This window comes from Mobula birostris, chromosome 2 (genome assembly GCF_030028105.1).
Source record: "Mobula birostris isolate sMobBir1 chromosome 2, sMobBir1.hap1, whole genome shotgun sequence".
Classification (NCBI taxonomy): Eukaryota; Metazoa; Chordata; class Chondrichthyes; order Myliobatiformes; family Myliobatidae; genus Mobula; species Mobula birostris.
In genome coordinates this window covers 62,448,312-62,467,716 of record NC_092371.1, presented here as the reverse complement: position 1 = coordinate 62,467,716, position 19,405 = coordinate 62,448,312, and the positions used below count along the sequence as shown (strand labels likewise).

At 39.1% G+C, this 19,405-nt stretch overlaps 1 protein-coding gene across 2 annotated transcripts in view; it reads left to right on the top strand.

The window, feature by feature from the left end:
- The window catches only part of LOC140187037 (rho GTPase-activating protein 18-like), a 135,446-nt gene extending 120,050 nt beyond the window's left edge, over nucleotides 1-15,396 (top strand). For both annotated transcript variants that reach the window (XM_072241924.1, XM_072241916.1), the window contains 6 exons: nucleotides 146-228; nucleotides 5,139-5,345; nucleotides 6,578-6,703; nucleotides 9,252-9,406; nucleotides 11,645-11,703; nucleotides 12,905-15,396. In XM_072241924.1, the coding sequence (XP_072098025.1) occupies nucleotides 146-228; nucleotides 5,139-5,345; nucleotides 6,578-6,703; nucleotides 9,252-9,406; nucleotides 11,645-11,703; nucleotides 12,905-13,011 (737 nt within the window). In that variant the 3' untranslated portion in view covers nucleotides 13,012-15,396. The remainder of the gene's footprint in view (nucleotides 1-145; nucleotides 229-5,138; nucleotides 5,346-6,577; nucleotides 6,704-9,251; nucleotides 9,407-11,644; nucleotides 11,704-12,904) is intronic.
- The last annotated feature ends 4,009 nt before the right edge of the window (nucleotides 15,397-19,405 follow it).

Sequence of the window (19,405 nt, the reverse complement as noted above, 5' to 3'; positions counted from 1 at the left end):
TATATGAACTGATTGTCTGTACACATACTTTTACTAAATAAAAGAACACAATATTGGGCAGTTTTTTAAAATAATGATGTCTCATTTATTGTTCCAAACATATAATTAATAAGCTTTCCCATGGCAACTTTTTTTTTCTTCTCAGATATCACTGATCAAGTCCAGATGATACATGCTCTAAATCTTCTTGTGCTGATCCTTCCAGGTGTATATAGAGCCACATTAAAGGTAGTATTTATTATGGAAATGAAAATTTGCCAGACTGAACCATGACCTGCTTGATATTGATGGTAGAACATCCTATGTAACATAATCACTTAAGCAAAATTTAATGACTCCTATACTGTCTACCTTTGAAAGAGAGCAACGGCACTATCAACTCTGCCCATTCTGCCCAAGATCTGATCATGGATTATGCTTTTCCCAAAATTAATTTGATTTTTCACATCTGTGATGGGCTCCTGCTGTTGAGCAATTGTGAAGCCATGCACCTGGATATTCAGGGATTCATACTGAAGAATTCTTAAACAAGGAATCCACTGAAACTGTCCAGCACATAATAGCAGGGTGCAGTATGCAGGCAGGGACAGCATGCACTGAACGGCACAACCAGGTTGCAGGAATTGTGTACAGGAACATCTGCACTTAGTGTGGATTGGGCACTCCCCAGTCCAAATGGCAAACACCCGAGAAAGTAGTGGAGAATGACAGAGCTAAGTTCCTGTGGGACTTCCAAATACAGACTGATAAGCAGGTACTGGCCAACCAACCAGGCATAGTAATACTGGACAAGGAACAGGAGAAAGCAATAGTAATAGATGTGGCAATCCTGAATGAGAGTAACATCAGGAAGAAAGAATATGGGAAACTGGAGAAATACCAGGGCTTGAAAGAGCAGATAGAAAGGATGTGGAAGGTTAAAACCGGAGTATTAAAATAAGAGCACTTCGAGCTGTGACACCTGGACTTGGAGAATGGTTCCAACAAATCGTGGGAACAGTATTTGAGATCTCAGTCCAGAAGATCGCACAGCAAGGATACTGTGCCAAATCCTCAAGCTCCCAGGCTTCTGGTAGAGGACCTGAGATTGAGGAAAAAATAATACACATACTGTACACACCACCCATAAGGGGTGAGGGAAAAAATAAATATAATATATGATTAACTTCTTAGAGCAATAATGGTCTAGTGTGCTGCTTGGTGGTGAGAACAGTGCACAGAAAAAAATGCCAATCCACTGTCTGTACTGAAGATACACATTTGCAAGGGCTTCTGTTGCATGATGAGTGTTTGACGAAATTAACACTGATAGCAGCTAAAGATGTAGATGTCAGTTTACAGTAACACCTGCAGGTAATGGCATTTTTGCACTAGTTACAACCTTAGGTTAGATGTTTTTATTTCAAAATACTCCTCAACTTAATTTAAAACCAATGCATGGAGACAAACTTTTTTATTTTTGTTGATCTGTAAATCATGTAGAAAACAGAAAGATAACATTCACATTCCTTTATACAGGGCTTGAAGCTTACCCGATAATGGTTTCCTGGATAAAAATCAGAAGTGTGTCCAGTTTTTTCATCTTTGTTCCTTTAACCCAGGGATCCCCAACCTTTTTTGCAACACGGACCGGTTCATTATTGACAATATTCTTGTGGACTGGCCGACCCAGGGGCGGGGGGGGGGGGGGGGGGGGGGGAGTTGGGTAGGGTTGCCAACGGACAAAAGTAGCAGTCAAATACGTTGTGTTTACCCCGAGAAAGACTACAATGACCATGAAGCCTTGCGTGGGCGCCAGTGTGCATGTGTGTATGTGCCGATTTTTTTCTACAAATCGTTTTTGGTGATTCTGTTCGGCGGGGGGGTGTTAATCACGACCGGAATATAGGTGATAAGTGGCTAATACACTCAATTTCATTTCTAAAGGGGCTTATCTAACAAATTTAATATTAAACACACAGTGCATATTTTCCTCGCGTGAATATAGTGATAAGTCAATTATCAGGGGAGGACGGGGGAGCTTGAAGTAAGTGTTGAACGAACTTCCAGTAGAAGTGGTAGAGGCAGGTTCGATATTATCATTTAAAGTAAAATTGGATAGGTATATAGACAGGAAAGGAATGGAGGGTTGTGGGCTGAGTGCAGGTCGGTGGGACTAGGTGAGAGTAGCTCGGCACGGACTAGAAGGGCCGAGATCGCCTGTTTCCGTGCTGTTATGATTATATGGTTATATAAGTCACTTATAAGTCAATAGCATCATAACATTTTAAGTAACGTTTGGATATTAAACATACAGCACATATTTTCCCTGTATGAACATATAAAATCATTGCAACACACCAATATCGCTGAATCAGTGGGAGCCCTGGGCTTGTTTCCCTGCAATGAGACGGTCCTATCGAAGGGTAATGGGAGACAGCGATACTCGAAGGGGGTTCCTTATGTCCAGTCTATTCCGCAATTTAGTTTTCGTTGCATTCATTGCAGAGATATGTTGGAAATGGAAGCAACGTTTTCATTGCTTTCGTGGTTATCTCAGGATATTTAGCCTTGACTTTGATCCAGAATGCCGGCAGAGATGTTATGTCAAACATACTTTTCAGCCTGCTGGCACTTGCAAGCTCGAGGAGTTGATCTTCTTCCCGCGCTGACATGGATGACGCACGGATAATGACCTCGCATGTGTTCAAGCTCAACAGTGGGCGTGACAGGGAATGAGGAAATGTGCAGCTGACTCCTATTGCCAAATCATATCGTTTCCTCGTGGCCCGGTAGCACATGCTTTGTGGCCCAGTACTGTCCGCGGCCTGGTGGTTGGGGACCGCTGCTTTAAGCAGTGGAGTGCTTGACCATCTGATTCTTTAACAAACAGATTGGAAGCTGCTGTTCTCTTACCTACTATCGTCAAGATCAGAAAGTTATGATGACTTTCTTTCATACTTCAGTCTGCTATTGTGCATCCAATACTCTAATAATATGACTCCCTTGGACACAGATCAACTTCATTGCCACTCTCTGCCTTTTCAGATCCAGCTTTGATCTGGCTCACTTACTCTGTTTTCCCCAGTAATTCAGTACAAGTGGAGAACCAGGGGTGGAGGAGGAGAGACACTGAAATAAAGCAAAGGAAGAGAGTGTAAATTGTTTTGTAAAAGTTACAGGCAGGGATAGACCAGTGGGAAATCTGTATTGGGGTTAGCTACAAATATGAATGGTGTTATTTGGCAGTGAGGAAAATAGATGTTGTGGAGTTGAGTGAAAGTGGTTTGTCAGTTGCTTGGTTAAGTACATATAGAAATCGAGAAGCAAATGTGAGAGTAAGTTTTGTCGATATTAAATACATTACTGAAAATACAATACATTCGATATTACTCATTGGTAAGACACAAATAAAATGTTGCAGTACAAAGGCAGATAAATCAAGTATTTACCAGGAGGGAGACAAACATACAGACTCCAAGGAAAGTGATTCTTTAATTCCTGCCAATTTGCAAGATGTAATTTTTTTTTATTTAGTGCATAAATACAAATAAACTTTTACAAGAAAAATATTATGAATTTATTAGATATGGTTGTGTGCTTTGCCCCCATGCTCTACTTGCCTTACACTTATGACTGCGTGGCTAAGAATAGCTCCAATGCCATATTTAAGCGACATACACAAAATGTTGGAGGAATTGGAGTTCGTCCAGCACTTCGTGAGTGTTGCTTGGATTTACAGCATCTACAGACTTTCTCTTGTTTGTGAACATATTTAAGTTTGCTGATGACACCACTGTCCTAGACTAAATCAAAGATGGTGATGAATCAGCATATAGGAGGGAGATTAAAAATCTGGCTAAGTGGTGCCATAAGAACAACCACCTATTCAGTCTCAGCAAGATCAAGAGGATGATTATTGACTTCAAGAGGAGGATACTGGAGGTCCATGAACAGTCGTCACTTTCGGATCAAAGGTGGAGACGGTCAGCAACTTTAAATTCCTTGATGTTATAATTTTGAAGAATCTGTCCTTGGGTCCAACATGTAAGTGAAGAAGGTATGGCAGTGCCTCTTCTTCCTTAGGAGTTTGTGGAGATTCTGCATGACATCTAAAACTTTAACTAACTCCTATAGATGTGTGGTGGAGAGTATGTTGACAGGCTACATCACAGCCTGGTATGGAAACACTAATGCCCTTGAACAGAAAGCCCTACAAAAAGTAGCAGATACGGCCCAGTCCGTCACGGGAAAGCCCTCCACTTCATTGAGCACATCAACATGGAGAGCTGTTGCAGGAAAGCAGCATCTATCATCAGGGACCCCACCACCCAGGTCATACTTTCTTGTCATTACTGCCATCAGGAAGATGGTACAGGAGCCTCAGGACTCACAGCATCAGGTTCAGGAACAATTATAGTTTTTAAACCTCAACCATCAGGCTCCTGAACCAGAGGGGATAACTTCACTCAACCCCACTGACCCCATCGCTGAACTGTTCCCAGAGTCTATGGGCTCACTTTCAATGACTCTTCATCTCATGTTCTTGATATTTATTGCTTATTGATTTATTATTGCGGGTATTATTTTTTCTTTCTTTTCATATTGCACAGTTTGTTGTCTTTTGCACACTGGTTGATTTCCCAAGCTGGTGCAGTCTTTCATTGATTCTATTATGGATTTACTGAGTATGCCCACAAGAAAATGAACCTCAGGGTTGTATATGGTGACATGTATGTACTTTGATAATAAATTGACTTTGAACTTTGAAAAAATTGCCATATTAGTTTAGAATTGATAACAAGGACAGCACTTGGTGATGTTCCTAAATTGTTGTTCTTAAGAGTTTCTTGTATTGATTATTCATTAAATATACTTAATTGGTTGAAATGTGTTTTGCCCCTTTTGAGATCATGAAAAGTCACAAAGATCACTCTGTAGATAGTATATTAATGAGAGATGATGCTTATCTACAAAGGCTGTATGAGCTCATACAGGTTCCCAGGTTCCATTCTGTGATTTAGCACAGCGGATAACTTGTATAAAAATACTGCCGGTTGTAAAGGCTGAAAAATGCCTATTTATAGCATTTATTTGCATTAGTCAGAAAGCTGATGAGTAACCATTCCATAAATAACAAAATGCTTCACTTTCTGTAGTTGCTGTTGGAGTTTCTTCGCAAGGTGATCAAAAAAGAGCAGCAAAACAAGATGAACCTCTGGAACGTATCCACTATAATTGCTCCTAACCTTTTCATGCACAAGGGAATGACAAACAAGGCACCTAATGGAAATGAAAAACAGCACGCGGAAAAGGCTGCAAACATTGTCCGGTTGCTTATCCATTACCAGGATCTTCTTTGGACTGTATGTTAAAATTTTGTGCACAAATCTGCATAAGCATTTATTTTCTAACTCTTTTTGTTCTAGAAAAAATGCAAATTACATGCTTATCAACAACTAACAAATTTGGTTAAAAGAGCAGTCTACATAAGGTCGTACAGAAGTAAAATTGAATTATGCCTATAAGACCCTGTTTACACCACAAGTGGTCCCGCAACACCTCACCTTGATGTTGAATGGGAGTAACTTCAGATATATGGCAAATTTTGTTAAATTATTATTCAGTCCAGTATTGTATTCTCTGGACACTTCACAAATTGAAGGAAAACTTGTATAAGAATTTGAAACTGACTACCCAGCCCTCTTTAAGAGAGTAGCAGGGTCGAGCTGTGTCTGTATCAAAGGAGGTGTAAGGCACTCCTTCCCTCCACGACCTGCAGGTCACCCATGGGCAAGGTGTAGTACCTGCTTAGCCCCCCAATCAGGGTCATGTGAAGCCATGGGAGCAGACTATGGACGGTCGTGTGAGCAGCTGGTGCATATGACCAGACCTAGTCTTCTGACTACTGATGCCAGCAGATAATCTGGAGAGTATTGGTAATGATTGGGATTGCCTATCTTGTAAAGACACTGCCCAGAAGAAAGCAATGGCAAACCACTTCTGTAGAAAAATTTGACAAGAATAATGATGGTTAAGGAAAGACCATGATCACCCACATTATATGACATGGCATGGAACGAATAAACCCGGCCCTCAACTTAGAATAGAACTGATTCCTAAAATTGGCTGTAAGATAAAGTATTTATGAAGGCAGTAAAGAATTGGATCAGAATGAGATTTATTATTACCGGCGTACATCATGAAATTTGTTTTTGTGTGCAGCAAAATCGTGCAAGCCAAAAAAAATTACTATTACCCAAAACAATAAATTTCATGACATATGTCAGTGATAATAAGCCTAAATGTAATTAAGTTTTTTAGTCTGCTCTGTTCTCCCAACATAACACAGACGAGTTCAGAAAGACACAGAGAAATAGGTGCAAGTGTTATAGCTGAAATACCACCGATAAACAGCATTTACCACATAAATGGAACACGAGCATTTTATTTGTTGGGATCAGTTTATTTCCGCAATTAAATACATAGAGACTAGACAAACTTGAATAGAGCTGAATTTGCAGTGTTTTCTATTTTTTGCCCAAGCTTAAGAACATAGAAGACTGACAAATATATTCCCAATAATTTTGTATTTTAGGTTCCATGCTTCCTTGTAGCGCAAGTGAGGAAACTGAATGAAAACAGCAACAAGAAGTATGATAAGCGTATAAAAAACCTGCTGAAGAAGATTCACACAGACAAGCATGACAAACAAATAACAGAAGTACGCATATGCAGTCTGAATTTTCATTACTATTCTGCTTCTAGCCAGGTTGCTTTTTCACTATGCTAAGCATGTTGTACAGTTGTGATTTAAACTCAGTGGCTACGCCTGTACCAAATAAAGTGGCCCTGAGTGTATATTCATGGTCTTCTGCTGCTGTTGCCCATCCACTTCAAGGTTCAACATGTGCATTCAGAGATGCTTTTCTGCACATCACGGTTATAACGCATGTTTACTTGAGTTACTGTTGCCTTCCTGTCAGCTTGAACAAGTCTGGTCATTCTCCCCTGACCTCACTCATTAAAACTCATTTTCACCCACAAAACTGCTCGCAGGATGTTTTCTGTTTCTTGCACCATTCTCCGTAAATTCTAGAGACTGTTATGCATGAAAATCCCAGGAGATCAGTAGTTTCTGAGATACTCAAACCACCCTGTCTGGCACCAACGATCATTTCACTGTTAATGTCACTTGAATCAAATCTGATGTTCAGTCTGAGTGACAGCTGAACATCTTGACCATGTCTGCATGCTTTTATGCATTGAGTTTCAGCCACACGATTGGCTGATTAGATATTTTCATTAGCAAGCACATGTGCCTGTGTACCTAATAAAGTGGCCATTGAGTGCATATTATTAGTCATTTCCAGCTGGGTGATGAGGAAACTAGTTTTTCATAAGGAACCAGTGCTGAAGTGGAAATGCTTCCTATGGGAAATAACGCACATGCATATGTAGCTTATTCCCCATACTTTGGGAACTTTCACTACCCAAGATACCTGTAGTCTTTTTTTGTCTTCTAAAAGCCCCCAGTCTGAAAATCCATATCAATGTACTTTAATTTATGTATACAGATAATTCATTTATTTTAATTAAGACCATAAGAGCAGAATTAGGCCATTTGGCTCATCATGTCTGCTCTGCCATGTCATCATGGCTGATCCAATTTTCCTCTCAGCCCCAATCTCCTGCTTTCTCCCATAACCCTTCATGCCCTGACCAATCAAGAATCAATCAAACTCTGCCTTAGGTATACATAAAGACTAAGCCTCCAAAGCTGCCTGTGGCAAAAAGTCCACAGAATTACCACTCTCTGGCTAAAGAAATTCCTTCTCATCTTTGTTCTAAAAGGACGCCCCTCTATTCTGAGGCTGCTGTCTCTAGTCTTAGACTCTCCCACCATAAGAAACATCCTCTCCATAACCCTGTGTCAGTATCTTTCACTATTCAATAGGTTTCAATGAAGTCACCGCTCATTCTTCAGAACTTGAGTGAATACAGGCCCAGAGACATCAAGTGCTCTTCATATGACAAGCCATTCAATCCTGGAATTATTTTTGTGAACATCCTTTGAATTCTGTCCAGTTTCAGCACATCCTTTGTAAGACAAGGAGCCCAAAACTGCTCACAGTACTCGACGTGAGTCCTCACCAGTGCTTTATAAAGTCTCAACATTACATCCTTGTTTTAATATTCTAGTCCACATGAAATGAATGATAACATTGAATTTGCCTTCCTTACCACAGGCTCAACCTGCAAATTAATCTTCAGGGAATCCTGTGTAAGGATTCCCAAGTCTCTTTGAGCCTCAGTTTTTTGTATTTTCTCTCTATTTAGAAAATAGTCAGCTCTTTCATTTCTTCTAGCAAAGTGTATGACCGTACACTTCCTGACACTGTATTCCATCTGCCACTTTGTTGCCATTCTCCTAATATGTCTAAGTCCTTCTCTAGCCTCTCTACTTCCTCAAAACTACCTGTCCTTCCACCTATCTTCATGTTTTCTGCAAACTTTGGAACAAAGTATCAATTCAAATCATTTACATGTAATTTAAGAATTGGTCCTAATGCAGACCTCTCTGGAACACCACATGAACTGTTTCTGATTGTCAGCCTCAAACTCACAATCTTGGGTGCCTAAGAACTTTGCACAGTACTGTATTTGTCAATGTGGAGCGGAAAGCAAGTTCGTAAATTTGGTGGGAGCGTAGGATGTTGGAAATGGCGAGGGTGGAGTGCCGTGGGAGGAGGTGTGTGGGACAGGCGGCAGAAAAGGAGTGCCAGGGATGGGAGCTGCTGTGGGTGCAGATACCCCCAGCCCTGTTGCAGGAGGTAAGGTCATTTGATTCTGAACAGTTGGTTTATTGATCATTGCAGAATGACACTGTGGTGCTTCCCGCTCCCTCACCTCTCCCTTCCCCTTTTCCCAACCATCCCTCTCCCTGCCCTCTTCCCACTCTCAGTCCACAATAGAGACCCATATCAGAATTGGGTTTATTATCACTCACATATGTTATGACTTTTTTACTGGAAGCAGGACAGTGCCAGGCATAAAATTACTATAGTACTGTGCAAAAGTCTTGGGCACCCCACCTATATGCAGTATATATTTGCCTAAGACTGTTGCACAGTACTGTATAGGATTAGTACAAATGAATTCATGGGAATCTGATTGGGGCAGGTGACAGCACAGGTGGTGTCCAATACAATCCAGCCCAATTGTTTAAGCTTTTCAATAATGTGAAATGAAACCTTATCTTTTTATCTTAGCTACCATGTAACAAGACAATAAAAGTTCAAGCCCCCAATTTACTGAAGTGTACATTGGATATTCAACTGGAACCGGAGATGACTATTTGGGATCTTTTGGCTCAGTTTCGGAAGAAATTAGACTGTGATGCCTCAAACACCAATCTCACAAAACGGTAACTAGTTCTTCTTCCCTTAAGGCACAAGAGTTAGTACTTCAGTTGTGTGTCAGAATATTGGAAGCATCGAAAAGTGGGATAAAGATTATCCTTTGAGCCTGATCCTCTACTTCAGTTCCACATTCTTGCTCACTCCCCATTCCTTTCGATGTTTGGAAATCAGTTCATCTCCTTCTGAAATGTGTTCAGTGACTTGGCCTCCTGCATCATCTGTGGTAGGGAATTCTACAGACTCCTCTGTCAGAGTAAAAGCAATTTCTCTTCATTTCACTCTTAATTTCTTTTTCTGTAACCTGAGAAAGTGATGCATTCTGAATGCCCTGATCTCAGTCTTTTGGAATTGTGTACATTTCAATTAGACTTTTCCTCATTCTTCCTCATTCTACTTCCAATGAGTACAGATATATTCAATTCAATCTCTCCACTTTAGGGAATACAGTAATCGCAGCAATTGGTCTGCTGAATTTTTGCTTCATCTGTGGCAAGATATTTCATTTGTCATGTAAGAATACTAACATTAAGTTGTGGTCTCAGCAATTCCCTGTATAATTGTAGTAAGGAATTCTGCTCCTGTTCTCAAAACCTCTTGCAATGAGGACCAACATGTCATTTGCTTAATTACCAGCTTATTGCATAGTTACTTTCTGTGACATATGTACGAGACACTTTGATCCTTTTGTACATTAACATTACCCAATCAACCACCATTTAATTACTATCTTGCCTTTTTGTTTTCCCTATCAAAATGGAAGAACTTCATATTTGTCCTCATTATACTGTAGCTGACATATGTTTCCCATTCATTCAACTTGTTTAAATTCCTTTGAAGTCTCTTTGCTTCCACTGTAAAACTATAAACTCCACCCAGGTCTTATAACTGTTGTGGGTAATAGTGAAGTGAAAGTGCTTATCATTCGCTTCAAGGCTAATGGGTTCTTACTGATACCAGGTTATTGCATGAGGTGATCTGTGATATCATTAAGTCAGTGAAGAACCAGGGAAACTATATATTCATTCAGCTAAATAATTCTCATCAAAACAAGCAAACTACAAAAAAAATAGGATAACAACAGAGTGGGCAGCCAGAGACTTTTTCCCATGCAGAAATGGCTAAAATGAGGGGACATACAAACGTAATTTTAAGGTGATTGGAGTAGAGTATAGGGGGGATGTCAATGATAAGATTCTTTACACAGAGAGTGAAATGCACTGCCAGAGGTGGTGGTAGAGGTAATCACATTAGGGACATTTAAGGGGCTGTTAGGCATGTGGATGATAGAAAAATGGAGGGCTGTGTGTGGGGGGTGGGGTAGAGGAAGGGGTAGGTTGATCTTGGAGAGGTTGAAAGTATTCCTTCGTAGAAGAGCCTTTGCTGTGCTGCAATGTTCTATCTTATATGCAAATTAAATCTAAATTTATATGGGGAAAAAAGTGAAATAAAGGTCTTGGAAGCAAGTTGAGGTAGAGAGATCTGGAGGTGGGGGGAGACAGGGGAAAAAGATTGTTTTATTGATAATTAAATTGTAATGATAATTATTCAATACTAATTAAATTCTAACATTTTTTCATTTGGCAGGAGTGCTTTAACACACCTCCTAAACAGCATCTGCAAAACAATGTTTAGTTGCATGTTTGTGAATTCCTGAAAATGCAGTCCACTTAGTCTGGGTGAACAATGTTACACTATATATATATCTTGGCCAAAATAATTAGTCACTGTTTAATTTCATTACCTGAAAACCTAAAGAAAGCTAATTAGTCTCTCCTACTCAAACAGTTTATGTAGAAGGAGCTTGACTTCAGTACACTTCCAATTTCAGACAGAAGTGGGGCAGGAAAGTTATTCTATACTACAGCTTGACTATACAAAAATCCATTCTAAACTTATCAGACCCAAGAGACTCTACTTGTACCAGTAAGTAGCTAGAGGCAGTTTCAGTCAAAGCTTGGCCATTATCGTCTTATTGCCACTATTATGAATTGTGATGTGCTTTTGGTTGCTGGGGTGGATTTAAATGCACTATTGAATACAAACAACATTTGTTGGATCATTGCTTTGGATGTGATACAACCAAGGTGATACAGTGGTACAAAAATGCAGATCCAATAGTAGCTCAACCTCAGCATGGAAATTATGTAAAATGAGAACTCATGCAAACTTCATTTTAGGTCAGTAATATTTGTTGAGAGATAATAAATCCATTATCATTGAACATAATATCTTTTTCTTTTCAGAAGCAATGACTCCACAGAATGTTCAGAATTCTGCTTATATGAAGTGGGTGGTAATATAGGTGAGTAATACACCAAACATAATGTGAACATCAATATCTTTCTGACATTTTGTGTCAAAGTGAATAAAGTTGCTTGAATTTTTAAAGAGGCGATGGATAAAATTGCTTTTATTTAGTGTGGCCATTCATAACCAATGTCATAGCCAAGAAACTGGATTCTGTACAGCAGCATGTACTTAACATGATTCAATTTTGATAAACAATTCCCTTGCCCTATTATGAGCTCCATGAAATGTAGGATTTTCCTTCCATTTCCAGCATCTGCCTAAATACTGATGTAAGGAGTAGTCTGGACATATTCCCAAAGCTTTTAGCACTCGTCTCTAGGTGTAATATACTGGAAGCCAACAAAATTAAGGAGAAAAAAATTGTAACATTTCACACTGTGAGAATCTTGTCTGAATGATGAGTATTGGTAATATTTTGACTACATTGGAATACAAGTTAAATTTGTTTACGCAATAACACAGCAATTTGGCTACAATGCAGACACAGTAGCTCTGCAATAAGGTATTTCCTTTTAGAAAGATATCTGCCTTGAAGCAACATTATATCTTGAAGGTAAATATCCAGCACTAAATCATACAATAGATTGTAATGTTTGCTATATATCTTAAATATGCAAGTAATTCAACTTTTAACCTTACCTGCTGCTTAGTCAAATCCTTGGATTATTGTTTTTCTCTAACACTTCTGCTGCAGTAATCCCACCAAAAGGTATTAAAGTAGGCTCCTTTACTCTTACTTTAAATACCTCTTTAAAATTTGGATGCATTTTTGTTTTAAGTAATTTACTAGATTAATTTAATTATATTTTAATTAAATTTTAGATAAGTATCTCTTAAACTACCTTTTTTTTCCTCTTGGCTTTTTCTCCAGTTTAGTTTTGTGTGAAGGTTATCAATTGGAATCAATTCTGTGAGACTTCATCCCATTTAAGCCTTTGCCGACCAATTTTGTTTTGTAATCAAGGGTCTCAAAAGTCTAAAACCAACATTAATACATGCAATATACACTGAAATTTTCCGTGAACCTTGAATACAGTTGTGTAAAAATGCATTGAATTATTTTGGTAACCTTAATGTTTCTGTATTTGTATGCAATTATTTTGGTAACCGTAATGTTTCTGTATTTGTATGCAAAAGTATTGTGTGCCTTTTCAGGTATTTTAAAATGATTGCATATTTCTTTCCTTTGTTAGGTGAACGGTGTCTTGATCCAGACATAAATATATGGGAACTTTACAAGGTTAATCCTCAAGCTGAGTGGATCATAAGACAATGTGCAACATTGTCGAAGGAAAGCTAACTTTTTTTGTGAGCATTCACCATCTAAAACCACAGAATTTTCAATTTGCTGGTTAAATAATATCTGTACTTCAGATTATTGTTCAAAGTTTGTGACCTGATCAAGGTGAAGAAAAGGAGTAAGAATACTTTTTCAAAGCAATGCATGAAGCAATTTATTCAGTAAAGCACAGCACTTTCATTAAACAAGGGATATTTACCACTGAATGAAGGTAAAATCTGATTGGCTTTTCTTATTTGCAGGTCTCTTGGCAGGTGAATTTGAGAACTTGAATTTTATATGCAATTTATATTTAATCATGGATTTTTCTTTATTGCATGACATTCAATAAGCACTGCCAAATATTGCAAGGAAAACTTAACATCCTGGAAGAGAAAAGTAAATCTCCTTCATGATTATATATATTTTCTTGGAATTTTATTTTAACGTTTCTTTTGCCTAACTTGGACGTGCTTGGAATAAAAAAAATAAGGAGAAGAAAATGGAACAGAGAGGAAAAGCTTGGCTTGTGCCAAAATATCCTGCCTGTTAATTATTTATTGAAGGATGAGAACTGAAACATGAATCTGTGTCTGCAGTTTATTTGCCACGAAGCCATTTTTACTTGCACATATCAAAATCTTCAAAGCAACTGGATCTTCACCTTGAGATAGAGAACTATAATTGTCAAGGCTTCGGTACAGAGAATGTGGCGTGATTGTGTGGAAAAAAATACAATTGCAATCAAACTGATGTAATTTACAGGTCTTATTGTGTATAATATTTTTTTGAAACTCATGGGCTGTGCAATTTTTTGAAGTGCTAGCCTACTTGTAATTACTGATAAACTTTCCTGCTGAATAATGTTACTACATTTACATTTGGGTTTTTATTTTCTATATACCTACAAGATCTTTTTTTATAGTCTGTTTAAATGACTATTCTAATCAGTTATTTGTGTCTGAGGTGGTGGTTATTTTTTAAACAAATATAAGCTTTACAATATTCCTGATGTCAATGCTTGCAAGAATTAACAAAGCAATTGAGAAAATTTGCAACTGTGTCAGTAAAAAAAATGTTCAGATGAACACTTTTGATTTTAAGAGATGATCTTAAATTCCAAGAATGTCTCTTATTCAGATATGTCCAATAATGAGTATGTTGAAGTTACAAAATTTCACAACCAATGTTCTGGACCTTTGATCCAGAGATAAAAACATAGCTTCCTAGCTGACATAGTTGGATTCTAAATTCAAGACTTTAAATTAATCTGGAATTCAAATTAAATAAAAACTATTACACTGTCGGATTGTTGCAAAACCCCACCTGGTTCACTAGTATCCCTTGGGTAAGGAAATCAGTCATTTTTACCCAGTAATTATGACTCCAGACTTCCCAATATGATGACCTCTTAACTGCCTCCTTCCTTAGGGCAATTGACAATGCCCAGTAAATGCTAGTGCCAATATTAATAATATACAGAAGTTATAAAACATGGTCTTTTCAAACATTCAGCTTATTCGTAACAACTACAGGTATAATATAACCACTTTCGGGAGATGCATTGAAAGTGATATTACAACAGGTAAAGAGCAGTGAAAACTTTGAATTACTGTTGAATATATGGTATGATTCGGTCAGTACTCTAACCATGGTGAAATGCTGCTGCATGTTTGTGTGGTTTCGGTCAAACCTGTGGAAGTGATTTAAAAAAAAAAAAAAGTTCAAACAGAAATCCAGTGGTCTTCAAAGCTAAGTTATTAAAATACTCTGGTCACAAAATTTCCGCTCCTGCAAACCAGAATTAATAGTGTCTACTTCTGGGCATAGCAGAAAGTTCTTCACATTAGGGTTTTTTTGGTGCATAATCATCAGGACGTGTTTTAAATGTTGTATGTGCATTAAAAGTAGTTAATTTACTGAAAGAACTGACATTTATTCTCTAAAGGAGGTGGTTCACTATAGTTTTTTAATTATTACCTATAATAAAGTTAAAATGAATTACTTACAGGTGGATAACAACTCTCATTGAGATTTTTTTGTGAGAAGTCTGCATATATATGTAAAAATAAGTATGAACCAGATTACCACTCTTCAACACTTACATTTTGATGCAGAGTAAATAATAAACTTAAGTTACTGGATGGTTGGAAAATTTAATATTTGTTATTGCATGAATGAGTCTGAATGAAATTTTGAGCCACTGCTTCGCAAATGGGAGAGAAACATTGAACCCAAAATGAAAACTGTTCTGAAATAGCCAGGGTACAATAAAGCATGAAAACAGGACATAGGCCAGTTGGACCAAAGGTGAACAAAATACCCCATCCAAATTAGTCCCATTTGCCCCATAACCTTTTAAACCTTTCCAAATGACTTTTAAAAGCCTCAACCACTTTCTCTGATGGCTCATTTCACAAACATACACTCCGGTATGGTTTAAAAAAATGTTGCCCCTCAGGATTATAATAAATCCTTCCTCTTTCACTTAAAACCTATGTTTTCTAGTTCTCTAATCTTGGGAGCAAAAAGACTATGCATTCACTCTATCTACAGACCCCTAAATGATCACCACTAATTCTCCTGCATTCTAAATAATTAAGCACTAGTCTATCCAGCCTTCCCCTATAAGTTAGTCCCTCAAGTCCTAGCAACATCCCTGTAAATCTCTTCTGCACTCTTTCCATAGAAACATAGAAAACCTACAGCACAATATAGGCCCTTCAGCCCACAGAGTTGTGCCCAACATGTCCCAACCTTAGAAATTAGTAGGCTTACCTATAGCCCTCTATTTTACTAAGCTCCATGTACCTATCTAAAAGTCTCTTAAAAGACCCTATCGTATCCACCTCCACCACCGTTGCCGGCAGCCCATTCCACGCACTCACCACTCTCTGAGTGAAAAAACTTACCCCTGACATCTCCTCTGTACCTACTCCCCAACACCTTAAACCTGTGTCCTCTTGTGGCAACCATTTCAGCCCTGGGGGAAAAACCTCTGACTATCCACATGATCAATGCCTCTCATCATCTTATACAACTCTATCAGATCACCTCTCATCCTCCGTCACTCCAAGGAGAAAAGGCCGAGTTCACTCAACCTATTCTCATAAGGCATGCTCCCTAATCCAGGCAACATCCTTGTAAATCTCCTCTGCACCCTTTCTATGGTTTCCACATCCTTCTTGTAATGAGGTGACCAGAACTGAGCACAGTACTCCAGGTGGGGTCTGACCAGGGTACTATATAGCTACAACATTACCTCTCGGCTCCTAAATTCAATTTCACGATTGATGAAGGCCACTACACCGTATGCCTTCTAAACCACAGAGTCAACCTGCGCAGCTGCTCTGAGTGTCCTATGAACTCGGACACCAAGATCCCTCTAATCCTCCACACTGCCAAGAGTCTTACCATTAATACTATATTCTGCCATCATATTTGACCTACCAAAATGAACCACTTTACACTTAACTGGGTTGAACTCAGATCTGCCACTTCTCAGCCCAGTTTTGCATCCTATCAATGTCCCGCTGTAATTTCTGACAGCCCTCCGCACTATCCACAACACCTCCAACCTTTGTGTCATCAGCAAACTTACTCCCCCATCCCTCCACTTCCTCATCCAGATCATTTATAAAAATCAGGAAGAGTAAGGGTCCCAGAACAGATCCCTGAGGCACTCCACTGGTCACCGACCTCCATGCAGAATATGACCCATCTACAACCACTCTTTGCCTTCTGTGGGCAAGCCAGTTCTGGATCCACAAAGCAATATCGCCTTGGATCCCATGCCTCCTTACTTTCTCAATAAACCTTGCATGGGGTATCTTATCAAATGCCTTGCTGAAATCCATATACCACTACATCTACTGCTCTACCTTCATCAATGTGTTTAGTCACATCCTCAAAAAATTCAATCAGACTCGTAAGGCACGACCTGCCCTTGACAAAGCCATGCTGACTACTCCTAATCATATTATACCTCTCCAAATGTTCATAAATCCTGCCTCTGAGGATCTTCTCCAACAACTTACCAACCACTGAGGTAAGACTCACTGGTCTATAATTTCCTGTGCTATCTCTACTCCCTTTATTGAATAAAGGAACACATCCACAACCTTCCAATCCTCCGGAACCTCTCCTATCCCCATTGATGATGCAAAGATCATTGACAGAGGCTCAGCAATCTCCTTCCTCGCCTCCCACAGTAGCCTGGGGTACATCTCATCCGGTCCCGGTGACTTATTCAACTTGATGCTTTCCAAAAGCTCCAGCACATCCTCCTTCTTAATATCTACATGCTCAAGCTTTTCAGTCTGCTGCAAGTCATCACTACAATCACCAAGATCCTTTTCCATAGTGAATACTGAAGTAAAGTATTCATTAAGTACTTCTGCTATTTCTTCTGGTTCCATACATACTTTCCCACTGTCACACTTGATAGGCCCTATTCTTTCACGTCTTTTCCTCTTGCTCTTCACATATTTGTTGAATGCCTTGGGGTTTTCCTTAATCCTGCCTGCCAAAGCCTTCTCATGGCCCCTTCTGGCTCTCCTAATTTCCTTCTTAGGCTCCTTCCTATTAGCCTTATAATCTTCTAGATCTCTAACATTACCTAGCTCTCTGAACCTTTTGTAAGCTTTTCTTCTTGACTAGGGTTATTACAGCCTTTGTAAACCACGGTTCCTGTACCCTACCATAACTTCCCTGCCTCATTGGAACGTACCTATTTAATAAACACTTTCCTAGAGCAGCGTGACCAAGACTGAACACAATACTCTGTGCAGCCTGAGCTAGCATATTGTACATCTCACCAGGATCTCCCAACTTTTATACTCAGTGCCCTAACTCTGAAGTTTGATGTGTCAAATGCTATCTTCCCCACCCTGTCTCACCATGTCTCAACTTCCAGGGAACCATATACTTGAACTCCAAGGTCCATCTGTTCCATAACACTTCCCAGAGCCTGCCATTCACTGTAGAAGTCCTATATTGATTTGACTTTTCAAAGCACAACACTTCAATGATCTGAATTAAACTCCATTTACCATTCTTTGGCCCACTTACTCAGCTGATCAAGGTCCTCCTATGTTTTTTTTTTGAGAATCAGAATCAAGTTTATTATCACTATCTTGTATGGAATGAAATGTGTTTTTGGCATGAAGTAATAACTATCTTCATTGTCCAGTTGGTAACCATGCCTTGTACAGTATCATTCAAATTGTTGACGAGACTGACAAACAACCCTGAGCACACCACTGGTCATAGGCCTCCTGTCTGAAAATCTACCTTGCACCATCACCATCTGCTTTCTGCTATCTGGTTAATCGTGTATCCAATAAACCAACTCTCCCTCAATTCCATGTGATCTCACCTTCTCGAACAGCCTACCATGTGGAACATTATCAAAGGCCTTTTTGAAGTCTATGTAAACCGTGGCTTTCTTGATCAAACCATCCAAAATAAAATTCAATCATCTGTAAGACATGATTTCCCACACACAAAGCTATGCTAACCACTACTCAGCCCCTGTCTTTCCAGATGCAAATGTACCTTGCCCTGTAGAAACCTTTCCAGTAGCTTACTTACCACAGATGTTAGACTTAGTGGCCTATAATTCCCATGCTTTTCTTTGCTATCCTTAAATAAATGCACAGTATTCACTACCCTCCAGTATACAGGCACCTCACCCAGCGCCAATAGTGAAGCCAATATCTCAGCAGGGCTGCCCACAACTTCTTCTCAATCTTCTCAGATTGTTCTTGGGTATACCTTGTCAGGCCTTAGAGATTTGTCTCCCTTCATACATTTTAAGACGTTCAGCACTTCCTCTATGGTTATGCAGATTATTTCCAAGACTTTTCCATCTACATTTCTTAGTTTTAAAGTCTTTGTGTCCTTCTCCACAGTAAAAACAGGAGAAATATTCATTCAGGACTTTGCTCAATCCTGTAGTTTCACACAAAGATATCACGTCAGTCTTTTAAGGGGTTGCATTTTCTCTCAAATTACTCTGCCTCCTCATCTTTGTTTCCAGTCCTGATGAAGGGCCTCAGCCCAAAGAGTCAACTATACTCTTTTCCATAGGCACTACCTGGCCTGCTGAGTTCCTCCAGCATTTTGTGTATGTTGCTTCAATTTCCAGCATCTGCAGATTTTCTCTTGTTTGTACTTGTGATATCTCTTTGGATTCTCCTTAGTTTCCTCCGCTAAAGTTATCTCTGTCCCCTTTTTGCCTTCCCAATGAGTTCTCTTTATCTTACTCCCACTTGCCCAAGGTCCCTTTGCCCACAAACAACTGAACCCATTCAGACTTTGAATGCTCTGGAAATGTCCACCAGGGTTTTACTTGCTCATTTAACACAAATTTTAATATTAGTTTTATAATTCCAATTTCACCTGAAGTTATCAA